This window comes from Salmo salar, chromosome 01 (assembly GCF_965601325.2).
Source record: "Salmo salar chromosome 01, fSalSal1, whole genome shotgun sequence".
Lineage (NCBI taxonomy): Eukaryota > Metazoa > Chordata > Actinopteri > Salmoniformes > Salmonidae > Salmo > Salmo salar.
Window position 1 is genome coordinate 21872146 of NC_138291.1, and position 14080 is coordinate 21886225.

General features: G+C 43.6%; 1 protein-coding gene across 2 annotated transcripts in view; it reads left to right on the top strand.

Annotated features, from left to right (window-relative positions):
- The window catches only part of LOC106574446 (Rho guanine nucleotide exchange factor (GEF) 10), a 106497-nt gene extending 94946 nt beyond the window's left edge, over positions 1–11551 (top strand). For both annotated transcript variants that reach the window (XM_014150370.3, XM_014150449.3), the window contains 4 exons: positions 200–374; positions 9421–9543; positions 9968–10533; positions 10631–11551. In XM_014150370.3, the coding sequence (XP_014005845.3) occupies positions 200–374; positions 9421–9543; positions 9968–10491 (822 nt within the window). In that variant the 3' untranslated portion in view covers positions 10492–10533; positions 10631–11551. The remainder of the gene's footprint in view (positions 1–199; positions 375–9420; positions 9544–9967; positions 10534–10630) is intronic.
- Positions 11552–14080: the final 2529 nt, after the last annotated feature.

Below are 14080 nucleotides of genomic sequence, written 5' to 3' on the forward strand. Positions count from 1 at the left end.
ATAAGCACACTGCGATAAACCCTTTGATATGAGATTGTTACAGAACATATTTCTGATTGGTGGCTCAGTAGGGTTTATTTCCCACTACTCTAAAGACAAAGTGGTGTACATGCTAATGTTTACTCTCAAAGCAATTGAAGAAATTAGCGATTCAGTATATAATATCCCCTCTTCCTGTCTTCGTCTCTCCCCCTGTCAGAGGCAGCTGGAGGCCCACCAGGAGGAGGGCATGGTGGTATCCCACATGGTGGTGGCTGGGGTGGGTATCTGGATAGCTTTCAGCTCTGGGTCCACCCTCCGACTGTTCCACACGGAGACGCTGGAGGATCTACAGGACATCAACATCGCTACACCTGTACACAACATACTGGCTGGTAAGATACATGATAACATTACCACACCTGTACACAACATACTGGCTGGTAAGATACATGATAACATTACCACAGCTGTACACAACATACTGGCTGGTAAGATACAGTTTAAGTCGGAAGTTTACATACACTTAGGTTGGCGTCAAGGCCTACCTTCAAACTCAGTGCCTCTTTGCTTGACATCATGGGAAAATCAAAGGAAATCATCCAAGACCTCAGAAAGAAAATTGTAGACCTCCACAAGTCTGGTTCATCCTTGGGAGAAATTTACAAACGCCTGAAGGTACCACATTCATCTGTACAAGCAATAGTACGCAAGTATAAACACCATGGGACCACGCAGCCGTCATACCGCTCAGGAAGGAGACGTGTTCTGCCTCCAAGAGATGAATGTACTTTGGTGCGAAAGTGCAAATCAATCCCAGACCAACAGCAAAGGACCTTGTAAAGATGCTGGAGGAAACAGGTACAAAAGTATCTATATCCACAGTAAAACGAGTCCTATATCGACATAGCCTGAAAGGCAGCTCAGCAAGGAAGATGCCACTGCTCCAAAACCGCCATAAAAAAGCCAGACTACGGTTTGCAACTGCACATGGGGACAAATATGTTACGTTTTGGAGAAATGTCCTCTGGTCTGATGAAACAAAAATAGAACTGTTTGGCCATAATGACCATCGTTATGTTTGGAGGAAAAAGGGAGAGGCTTGCAAGCCGAAGAACACCATCCCAACTGTGAAGCACGGGGGCGGCAGCATCATGTTGTGGGGCTGCTTTGCTGCAGGAGGTACTGGTGCACTTCACAAAATAGATGGCATCATGAGGAGGAAAATTATGTAGATATATTAAAGCAACATCTCAAGACATCAGTCAGGAAGTTAAAGCTTGGTCACAAAAGGGTCTTCCAAATGGACAATGACACCAAGCATACTTCCAAAGTTGTGGCAAAATGGCTTAAGGACAACAAAGTCAAGATATTGGAATGGCCATCACAAAGCCCTGACCTCAATCTTATAAAAAATGTGTGGGCAGAACTGAAAAAGCGTGTGTGAGCAAGGAGGCCTACAAACCTGACACAGTTACACCAGCTCTGTCAGGAGGAATGGGTCAAAATTCACCCAACTTATTGTGGGAAGCTTGTGGAAGGCTACCTGAAACGTTTGACACAAGTTAAACAATTTAAAGGCAATGCTACCAAATACTAATTGAGTGTATGTAAACTTGTGACCCACTGAGAATGTGCTGAAAGAAATAAAAGCTGAAATAAATCATTCTCTCTACTATTATTCTGACATTTCACATTCTTAAAATAAAGTGGTAATCGTAACTGACCTAAGACAGAATTTTTACTAGGATTAAATGTCAGGAATTGTGAAAAACTGAGTTTAAATGTATTTGGTTAAGGTGTAAGTAAACTTCCGACTTCAACTGTACATGATAACATTACCACACCTGTACACAACATACTGGCTGGTAAGACATCATTATCATGTCACACTTGTATGCATCTTACAGCACTGTCAACACATGGTATGAACAAGTTCACTGCTTTACACAAGATACTCTAGTATAGTAAGAGAGACATTATTGCCAGCCCAGAAAACACATTTTCTCTAACACAGTAGATCATAGCATCCTAAAAAAATACCCACTCAACACCACCCACCACACACTCAAAGGTGAACCTCACCTTCAGGATATCAGTATACAGCAGCACTGTTTCCATCCTCAGCCCACAGTACTGTGATTTATAATACAGATGCAATCTTATCAACTCTGTTTGCACAAACCACCAGTACCCATGTCATTTTGTTCTCTTTGTGTCCTCCAAAGTCATTGTTTGGATCCTTATGGTGGACTGGGAATGAACAGGTAATTTTTTTGCAAGAACAGAGCAGTCCTCTGAAAGTAGAAATGGATCACATTTGACAGTCAGTCATCAGGTCGTCATGTACTTGAGTGTGTTTTTCTCCAAATATCAAAGGGCTGACTGGCTCAGTGACTATCTGTAATAAGATCACAATCACGGTGTGTGCATAGATACAGTGCATTTGGAAAGTATTCAGACCCCTTGACTTTTTCCACATTTTGTTAAGTTACAGCCTTATTCTAAAATTGATTAAATTACATTTTTTACTCATCAATCTACACACAATACCCCATAATGACAAAGTGAAAACAGGTTTTTAGAAAATGTTGCTAATTTATTACAAATAACAAACAGAAATACCTTATTTACATAAGTATTCAGACCCTTTGCTATGTGACTCAAAATTGAGCTCAGGTGCATCCTGTTTCCATTGATCATCCTTGAGATGTTTCTACAACTTGATTGAAGTCCACCTATGGTAAATTCAATTGATTGGACATCATTTGGAAAGGCACACACCTGTCTATATAAGGTCCCACAGTTGACAGTGCATGTCAGAGCAAAAATCAAGCCATGAGGTCGAAGGAATTGTCCAATTAGCTCCGAGACAGGATTGTGTCAAGGCACAGATCTGGAGAAGGGTACCAAAAAATATCTGCAGCATTGAAGGTCCCCAAGAACACAGTGGCCTCCATCATTCTTAAAATGGAAGAAATTTGGAACCACCAAGACTCTTCCTAGAGCTGGCTGCCTGGCCAAACTGAGCAATCGGGGGAAAGGGCCTTGGTCAGGGAGGTGACCAAGAACCCAATGGTCACTCTGACAGAGCTCCAGAGTTCCTCTGTGGAGATGGGAGAACCTTCCAGAAGGACAACCATCTCTACAGCACTCCACCAATCAGGCCTTTATTGTAGAGTGGCCAGACGGATGCCACTCCTCAGTAAAAGGTACATGACAGCCCGCTTGGAGTTTTCCAAATGTGCCTAAAGGACTCTCATACGATGAAACAAGATTCTCTGGTCTGATGAAACCAAGATGGAACTCTTTGGCCTGAATGCCAAGCAGCATGTCTGAGGAAACCTGGCATCATTCCTACGGTGAAGCATTGTGGTGGCAGCATCATGCTGTGTGGATGTTTTTTAGCGGCAGGGACTGGGAGACTAGTCAGGATCGAGGGAAAGATGAACAGAGCAAAGTATAGAGAGATCCTTGATGAAAACCTGCTCCAGAGCGCTCAGGACCTCAGACTGGGACGACGGTTCATCTTCCAACAGGACAATGGCCCTAAGCACACATCCAAGACAACACAGGAGTGGCTTCGGGACAAGTCTCTGGATGTCTTTGAGTGGCCCAGCCAGAGCCCTGACTTAAACCCGATCGAACATCTCTGGAGAGAACTGAAAATAGCTGTGCAGCGACGCTCCACATCCAACCTGACAGAGCTTGAGATGATCTGCAGAGAAGAATGGGGGAAAATCCCCAAATAAATGTGTGCCAAGCTTGTAGCATCATTCCCAACAAGACTTGGGGCTGTAATCACTGCCAAAGCATCAACAAAGTACTGAGTAAAGGGTCTGAATAATCCAGTTCTTTTTATCCTTTTTTTTCTATATACATTTGCAAAAATGTCTAAAAACCTATTTTTGCTTTGTCATTATGGGGTATTGTGTGTAGATTGATGAGGGAAAAAAAACATTTAATGCATTTTAGAAGAAGGCTGTAATGTAACAAAATGTGGAAAATGTCAAGGGTTTTTCTTGTTCTGATTAGCAAGTGAACGCGGCAAAATGTTAAGCATTCGGTGTGACAACTTCTGTTTGACGTCATTGGTAGTAAAGCTCGCCTCAATCACCGCGACGGGTCAAATAGTTGGGAATGTAATAATCAAACAGACCAGAGTCTGAGGATCTTCATCAGAGACAGCTGTGTTGTGAATAGTGAGTGTTCTACATCCGTCTATAGAGGACTAGTCATAATCTCTCTTCTATCTGTAGCTGGTCTTTAATATTACTACAACAGCTCCATTTTTTTAATTCGAGTTTTGGGGGTTGATCCTGTATATTGTCAGTTGCAGCTGTTAGCCCCTATCATCAGTTCTACTGTAGTAAATGGAATACTGTACCTGTGCCTTGTTGTTAGAAGGTTTTGGGAGGTTTGTCCTGTGATGTTGTCATGAAGGGTTTATATCCAGGTTGTTACAGTTGTCCACTTTTCCTCTCTGACCCTGTACAGTATTTTGAAGATACCGTCCAGTCGACTGTTTAGATTTCAATTTGAATTATTTTAAGCTGGACTCTGCCATGGAGTAATTGTTTTTATAAAGAGTGTGTGTGTGTGTGTGTGTGTGTGTGTGTGTGTGTGTGTGTGTGTGTGTGTGTGTGTGTGTGTGTGTGTGTGTGTGTGTGTGTGTGTGTGTGTGTGTGTGTGTGTGTGTGTGTGTGTGTGTGTGTGTGTGTGTGTTGTGGTCACCAGTAATGACTAGCCTACAGGATCACATCACAGTCTCCTTTTAAAAGTGTAATAAACAGTGCTATCATGATCTGAGTTCTGCCCATTGTTTATAAGCCCTAGACTGTGTGTACATAGTTGAGTATTTTAGTGTCCTCATCCATTATTACCATAAGGTTTTGTACTTTGCTCTCTCCAGATGCACCCCGACATACTGTGGGAACAAACTACAGGAACACAGACAGACTAACTACATACTATTTGTGTATTAAGAGGGTTTCAGAAGTCCAACAGAGAGCTGTGAGACAATGTGTGTTTAAGTGAACTAGTTTTCTCAGCAGTCTTTAGTGTCAGAGATCCTATTGCAGACCTCCTGCAATCTGGCTTGTTTCAGGAAACCTATAAAAAACTCACTAGCCACAACAAAGTACAACACATGGGAGTTCCATAATATTTGATAACTAATTTAAGCAGTCTAATGTAATGTATTGCATTACAGCAAGGGACATCATCATTTGCCTGACAACTCAAACTGAATTCTTCCTCTGATCTATCGTTCGCTACATACTTCAGTCTGAGACTGCCGTCATTTAAGTTGTTTGTGGTGATGTCAAAATGAAGGGGTGTTGCACAGAACAAAGTCATCAGCGATTGGATAATCTCTAACCAATCAGAGTATCACAGCCAATAATGAATTTTCGAAACGCTGCTTTACCCACATGTGTTTTGGCTCTGGCCCAACCAATTGGTTTATGGGACCAATCAGACAGTCTAGAATGGATTTTCATTCTAGAAATTGCCGGGGAGGTACTCGGATCCAGACTCATTGCGGAGAAGAAAATAACTTCCGTGGGTGTAGCGTTTGGCCAGAGCAATGAGTTTGGGTAGCCAGGCAACACCATTGTATCATGGTTTCGTTGCACAGTAAACCTTATTAAATCTTGGCATATGTCCCATCATGCATGCTTTAGTCGCATATTCAATAGGGCTTCAATGTTTGATTAGGCAATTTAGTCAAGTCTTGCATAAACTTAAGGGTCTCTAAGGGATCACTTTGTGGTTGTTTGTGGAAAAGCAAGAGTACACTTTCATTCAGCACAGCATGCTTTGAATATCCAGTCAGTAACTTACCTACACCTAGCCTTCTGAGAAACTCAGCCCAACAAGTTCTGAGGTTGAGCAGTAGAATGGCTTTTAACAGAGATGTGAATGATAAGCTTATCTGGATTACTTATTACCTAATAAGAGGCATCAACCACAGAGGAAGTTTCTCTGAAGGAGAGACCTCAGACCAGCGACTTGAAATACTTCCTCCTCTAGGCCAAGGCTGTGTGCATCACATTACGGTCTGTGTGTATTACCAAAGAGCTGACTTCCTCTGATAACAGCGATGGGTTAATGCCCTATCTACAGTATCTCTCTGTCATGGGACTCTGCTTTCCTTCTATCATCTCTTCCAGTGGACCATCCAACTGATCCAACCCCCCCGTATCACCCTCACCTGGTTCTCTTCAACCACGGTCTAAACTGGCGGCCTGCACTGGCTAAACATGTGCATGTGATTTGTCAGGGCAAGTTCAGATCTCTCTCCGTGGAGGGAGTTGTATTGTTTGCCCCTGCAAGCCTGGGTTTGGCTTTCCACAATGTTCCTCCTTGGCACTTATTTAGTTGTTGGCAGCTGCTGTCAGATTGATTGACTAGGCCAGAGAATGTGCTGTTTCTGCAGAGCCTGCTGACTGTTGTGCCATTCAAGCTGTTTGGATGCAAGAGGACAGGACGATCAATACCTGTTAATAGTGGAGGGTGATGGATGCAGTGACTTTATATTCTCTGCATCGCTACATTCTTGAGGTACTTGAGTAGTATTGTTCAGGCTGAAGAGGTGACTCCAGATGCACCCCGACATACTGTGGCAAGAAACTACAGGAACACAGACAGAATACCTACATACTATTTGTGTATTTAGGGGGTTTCAGAAGTCCAGCAGAGAGCTGTGAGACAAAGTGTGAATTAGTTTTGTCTGAGACCCTATTGCAGACCTCAGGAAACACAGGTTCAGACAGGGGGTTCACAGTTGATGGCATAGAATTGAGAGTGATTGAGTGTGAAATGTCCTCAGTGTTCAAGGTGGGGTTGTTCTCCTCCTCATGCTAGCTCATGTTGGAACGATTCCTTGTAAATCCTTTGATTGCACTGAGGAATTCCTCACAGATATTTCGCAAAACTGTGGTCTCTGGCTGTAATTCGGTTTTAGTTATGTCCAATTGAATTTCAGAGTGATTATTCAAACACATGCTTTGGTGATTACTTACAGTACCTCCTCTGCCCTTCCTTAACCCTTTACCGAGTTGGGTTTGGTTGATTTCAATTTGGAAAAACGTTCTGAAAACCTTCCAAAAACCACCCTCTAAATACAGTTTGTTCTCACACTGTGTCTTTGATGTTCCCTAGACCAGTGTTTCCCAATTCTGGGCCTCGAGAACCCCTGGCCCCAACAGCACACATTTTGTTGTAGCCCCGGACAAAAATACCTGATTCAACTTGTCAAGGGCTTGATGATTAGTTGCCAAGTAGAATCAGGTGTGCTTGTCCGGGGCCACAACAAAAAATATGTACTGTTGGGGTTACTTTAGGACCGGAGTATGGAAACACTGCCCTACACTTATAAAAAAAAAGTGTTCCAAAAGGGTTTTTCGGCTGTCCCCATAGAATAACCTTTTTGGTTCTAGGTAAAACCCTTTTTGGTTCCAGGCTGAGCCCTTTTGGGTTCCATATAGAACCCTCTGTAGAAAGGAACCCAAAAGCGTTCTACCTGGAACCAAAAGGGTTCTTTCTACCTGGAACCAAAAAGGGTTCTTCAAATGGTTCTCCTATTGGGACAGCCGAAGAACCCTTTTAGGTTCTACATAAGAGTGTAGAAGATGAGTCTGTAGTGAGTGCAGGAGAGGAGTCTGTAGTGAGTGCAGGAGAGGAGTGTCCGTATCGGCGGCTTTGTCTGGCCTGACCTAAATATTCAGTCATGTGGACACTAATTGGGACAAACATGGAGAGCCAGTAAACAACACCTCCAGCCCTTCATCACCATGTTGGCCCTGGGACTGCCTGGAGACAGAGGCCTGGAGACAGAGGCCTGGAGACTGTAGTACTGTAGCCTCTCTGGTTCCAGACTTTGGCCTGATATGAACCATCTCTTAGTGAGATAGAGTCAGTGTTTTCTATCTAACCCACCCCACTGCTTGTGTAATATCAGTGTAGTGAAGGTTGTATGTTTTCTATCTGAGCCCCCTGCTGTAATTCAGCATGCTAGTTGTGAGGGATAATTGCAGATCAAAGCAGACCTCTGGTGTGGGATCTGGAACAGGCCTGGGCCATGTTGATGCTGGTTCAGGTTTATTTTGGTTTGGCCTATGGGTGGAAACTTCAAATATTATGAAAGGAGAATGTTGAGAAATGCACCCCAGTGTGTGTGTTTCTGGTAACCGGGGGCCCTCATGACAAGCACATGTGCGGCGATGGGTTATGCTGCTCTGTTCTCTGCTGGGTGAGTAGCACTGTAGACTCAGGACTGATGTTCCTCAGAGGGGTGATCTCTGGAGGAGCTAGGGGTCGGGAAGAGAGATCAGCGGCTGATTTGGCCAAAACCCTGGGGGATTATGGGAGGGAGAGGACTTAGCTGCGCCGCTCATACTGCAGTGTATGATGGGTAATGCCACTCACAACTGGAGCCTTGACAGACTTTCTCAAACAGTCATACCATACTCCGTCCGTTATGACGGTTTTGTCAAAATGCATTTGCATTAACAATTATTGGCATTTAACATGTTAAGGGTATTCTGGACATTTTCTGTTCACGCTTTGCAATGCTGCTTGTTGCCATAGTAACGCTTATTGAGGATGATGTTAACAAGTACCAAGTTCCACATAATAAGTCACTAGACGTTGTTCACTAGACGACACAATTTATCACGTCCTCTAAAAGGTGCTGTTAGCGTAACAATTACTGTGTTTACAGTATAAAGTGATATTTCATACTGAATTTATTTATGACGAGGAAGACCGGACACACACAGCCCTTTCTGTCCCAGCCTGCATCAGTCTTTCTGAATAGAACCACAGTTGCTTGCTTAATTACGACATTACGGTTCACTGTTTGTTTGTTTGACTCAAAGTGGACTATAATGGTGGTCTTTTGGTGAAAAGAGCTGTTATTATTTTTACTCCTCTTTCGGTTGCCTTGGAGACCATTGGCTGTTAAGCGTTATTGCTGTAGTAACCTCCCCACACACTAAGCAGAAATACCTCCCTCCCTGTTACTGTCCCACGGCTCGCTGGAAGGGGCACATTAACTGTGTTCATTCTCATTTCTAGGAGACTTCTGAATGTAAATACCTACTTATCTACTACTGTGAATGTAAATACCTACTTATCTTCTACTGTGAATGTAAATACCTACTTATCTCCTACTGTGAATGTAAATACCTACTTATCCCCTACTGTGAATGTAAATATCTACCCTACTCCTACTGTGTTAAGCTTGACCCCAGAAATCATTAAGGTCAACTATTAACTATCAACCTTTTTTAGATAACTTGAAAAAGCCCACTGTTCAGAACGTTTTGTGCATGACTACAGCCCCCTGGATTACTGCTCCAAACTGCTCTCTACAACAGAATTTAACACAAACTCTGCAGATTCAGTATTGATGCGTTGGTTCTATTCTGTCCATAGGGAACCAGAGGGTCTCAGTCAGCAGTCTGCTGGTGTGCCATGGTCTGCTGCTGGTGGGGACCAACCTGGGGGTGACAGTGGCCCTCTCTGTCCCCAGACTACAGGGAATCCCCAAGGTCACAGGTGGGTGCATCTTCCCTGAAGATTATTCCAGATTATCTAAAAATCCCAATGAGGAATTATATGGCAAACCATCCATTTGCTCTCATAGTTTTGGGGTAAAGGAAGGGAGTTGGGTACCAAGTGCTTTAAGGACTTTATCAATCTAACTTGAGCACAACATGGGTTAATGAGCCTCAGTCATTATCCTTCAGGTCCCAGCCCTGCCTTGATATTTTAGTGGAGCCTTTCTAACAATGATACTGTCTCTTAATTGATATGACTCAAAGCTAGTTTCCATGTGCCTCTGGTCTATGGAATTCTTAGTCTCTGGAGGCTACTGCCAAAAGTGGGCAATTTGAAACACATATGTAGTTACTAACAGTGTTTTCCAGTAAATTGATAGTGTATATGGAGTAATGTGTGTCTGGATATTTGGCTGTCGTAGGACGGGGCATGGTATCCTTCCACGCCCACCACGGCCCAGTAAAGTTCCTCACCATGGCAGCCGCGGTGTGCAACCGGCCCTCCGGCAACCCAGGCAGCCCAGGCAGCAGCCTACCTAGCCAGCCAGGAGACACCAAGGACGGGGAGAAGGCCCAGGTCTGCCAACCTCCAACCCCAGGCTCCACACCCGCTCTAGCTCCCACCCAGGGCCGGGGAGTGTGGCTGGGAGAGGCAGGCTGCACCTCCATGGCCATCCAGGACTCCCTGTCTTCCTCCTGTGGCTCCCTGGCTCTGTCCCAGGGCTCTCTGGAGCACGGGCCCGAGGACGGGGCCATCTATGACTTGGTCAATGATCCGGCCCACCACCAGAGGGGCAGGAGGGTCCAGAAGGTGGACGTCAGCTCTCTGCTGGTGGTGTCAGGGGGGCTGGGTCACCACAGGGTCAACAGGAAGACCAAACAGTCCCGTCAGGAGGAGACGGTGTCCAACATCATGGTGTGGCAGATCCCTCTACTCAACATGTGAGAGAGACCAGAGAGTAGAGACTAACTAGTACAGTGTAACAAGGTGAGTGGGGCCATAGTCACTGTACTATTCAATAGTGTTAATGGTTTAATAACCATAATCCTCCTCATTCTCTTATTCTCTCACTTTCTCCTCAAAGACTGAGAATGCTGCAGTTCCTACTTGAAGTCAGTGACACTCGACTCAGTGACACTCAACTCCAAAGGATATCCATTAATTCCCATGGTTGTCTGGACTTTGGGATCAATCAACTCAACTATGTGTCTTATAATGAGAAATACTCCAGAGGGCATCCCATGAATAATATCAAGAGTTTCTGATATCTCCTACCCAGTGACCTTTAGCCTTCTGTTCATGTGGGACATTCCTATTGGTAATGGGTACAAATGGATCAATACACTCTAACCACTTAATAATGGAATCTGACATGAATCCAATGAAGAGAACCTGAATATATAGAAAAACCACTGAAATGTCCCTAATGTCATTCATATTATGTCATTTTGAAAGAGGACCGATGAAATGTTACTTGTTATAACATGGCTAATATTTTGTGTGACTGAGACGTGCCTGATCACCAGAGTGTTGATGGCACAATAATTGTATCCGGGCTACTCACGTAGACAGACATCAGACATTCCCATTTTCCTATATAGACAGAGTTTGAGGAAAGCCAGGCAAGGTGACTTTTCATCTCTGTTGCTTTGAACAATGTCTACTCCGACACTTCCACTGTTAGGAACAGGCATTCTTTGGAGCCAAACCCTTCTCATGATCATCTCCATTGGCCAGTCTATGTTCTATGAATTGGGTCTGGAGGGTGAGCGGTTGCTGATATGAGGTATGATGGGACTTCCTGGCTGGCCAGGTTTCCAGTAGATCCTAAATGGAGGGAGAGTCTCTAACTGTTACCAGATGAAAAGAAGGGGTTGTTACTTGCCCAAATACATTTTTTGTCACTAATGGATATTTAAAAAATGTATCTAAAGCTTTATAATTTTGTGCCATTTTGTATGTACTTCTGTTGTGTATATTAACACTATAAATGTTTTATTCAGCAGCTTTGTGTATGTTTTATTTCATGTATGCATGCTCAGCCTGCTTACTTTATTTCAACCAAAAAAGTTGCACTAGTTCAAATATACTACCAGTAATGTATAGCCTCTGGTATTTGGTCCAATACCAAGCTCTAAGAACAACTCTCCACACTTACCAACAAGCACTACACAGCTGATTCAAATAACCAACTCATCAAGGTTTGATTATTTGAATCAGCTGTGTGTAAAGCTAGGGCAAAGAATTGGAACGCCGACTGCGAGCTAGGTGCAATCGCCCAACATCAGTGCCCAACCTCACTAATGCTTTTATGGCTGAATGGAAGCAAGTCCCCGCAGCAATGTTCCAACATTTAGTGGAAAGCCTTGCCAGAAGAGTGGAGGCTGTTATAGTAGCAAAGGGGGTACCAACTCCATATTAATGCCCATGATTTTGGAATGAGATGTTCGATGAGCAAGTGTCCACATACTTCTGGTAATGTAGTGTATGTACAGTGCCTTCAGAAAGTATACACACCCCTTGACTTTTTCCACATTTTGTTGTGTTACAGCCTGAATTTAAAATGGATTTAGATTTTGTGTCATTGTCCTACACACAATAACCCATAATGTCAAAGCGGAATAATGTTTTTAGTAATATTTACAAATTCATAAAAAATATAAAGCTGAAATGTCTTGAGTCAATAAGTATTCAACCTCTTTGTTATGGAGAGCCTAAATAAATTCAGGAGTAAAACTCTGTGTGCAATAAGGGTTTAACATTTTTGAATGACTACATCATCTCTGTACCCCACACATACAATTATCTGTAAAGTCTCTCAGTTGAGAGGTGAATTTCAAACACAGATTCAACCACAAAGACCAGGGAGGTTTTCCAATGCCTCGCAAAGAAGGGCACCTATTGGTAGAGCCAGGCCCAATCGCCCAACATCAGTGCCCAACCTCACTAATGCTTTTGTGGCTGAATGGAAGCAAGTTCCCGCAGCAATGTTCCAACATCTAGTGGAAAGCCTTCCCAGAAGACATTGAATATCCCTTTGAGCATGGTGAAGTTATAAATTACACTTCGGATGATGCATCAATACACCCAGTCACTACAAAGATATGGGCGTCCTTCCTGACTCAGTTGCCGTAGAGGAAGGAAAAAATACTCAGGGATTTCACCAGGAGGCCAATGGTGACTTTAAAACAGTTACAGAGTTTAATGGCTGTGATAGGAGACAACTGAGGAGGGATCAACAACATTGTAGTTACTCCACAATACTAACCTAAATGACAGAGTGAAAGAAGGAAGCCTGTACAGAATAAAAAATATTCCAAATCTTGTATCCTGTTTGCAATAAGGGACTAAAGTAAAACTGCAAAGAATGTGGCAAAGAAATTAACTTTTTGTCCTGAATACAAAGTATTATGTTTGGGGCAAATCCAACACAACACATCCCTGGGTACCACTCTTCATATTTTCAAGAATGGGGGTGACTGCATCATGTCATGGGTATACTTGTCATCCCCAAGGACGAAGGAGTTTTTTGGGGGGATAAAAAGCAACAGAATACAGCTAAGCACAGGCAAAATCCTAGAGGAAAACCTGCTTCAGTTTGCTTTCCAACAGACACTGGGAGACATTCACCTTTCAGCAAGACAATACCCTACATAAGGCCAGTTAACCCACTGTTCCCTGGGCGCCGAAGACGTGGATGTCGATTAAGGCATCCGCCTGCACCTCTCTGATTCGGAGGGGTTGGGTTAAATGCGGAAGACACATTTCATTTGAATGCATTCAGTTGTACAACTGACTAGGTATCCCCCTTTCCCTTTCCTTTCCCAAATATACACTGAGTGCACTAAACATTAGGAACAGACTCCAAATATTGAGTTGCATCCCTTTTTGCCCTCAGAACAGCCTCAATTCGTCAGGGCATGGACGACAAGGTGTTGAAAGCGTTCCACAGGGATGCTGGCCCATGGTGACTCCAATGCTTCCCACAGTTGTGTCAAGTTGGCTGGATGTACTTTGGGTGGTGGACCATACTTGATACACTTGGGAAACTGTTGAGCGTGAAAAACCCAGCAGTGTTGCAGCTATTGACACACTCAAACCGGTGCGCCTGGCAACTTCTGACATACCCCGTTCAAAGGCAATTAAATCTTTTATATTTCCCATTCAGCCTCTGAATGTTACACGTTCACATTCTGTCTCAATTGTCTCAAGGCTTAAATTCCTTCTTTTAACCGTTCCTCCCCTTCATCTACACTGATCAAGTCACTTCCCTGTGGCTCAGTTGGTAGAGCATGGTGTTTGCAACGCCAGCATGGTGTGTGCAACGCCAGGGTTGTGGGTTCGATTCCCACGGGGGGCCAGTACAAATAAAATAAAATGTATGAAATGTATGCATTCACTACTGTAAGTCGCTCTGGATAAGAGCATCTGCTAAATGACTAAAATGTAAATGTCACATCAATAAGGGATCATAGCTTTCACCTGGATTCACCTTGTCAGGCATGGAAAGAGCAGGTGTTCCTAATGTTTTGTA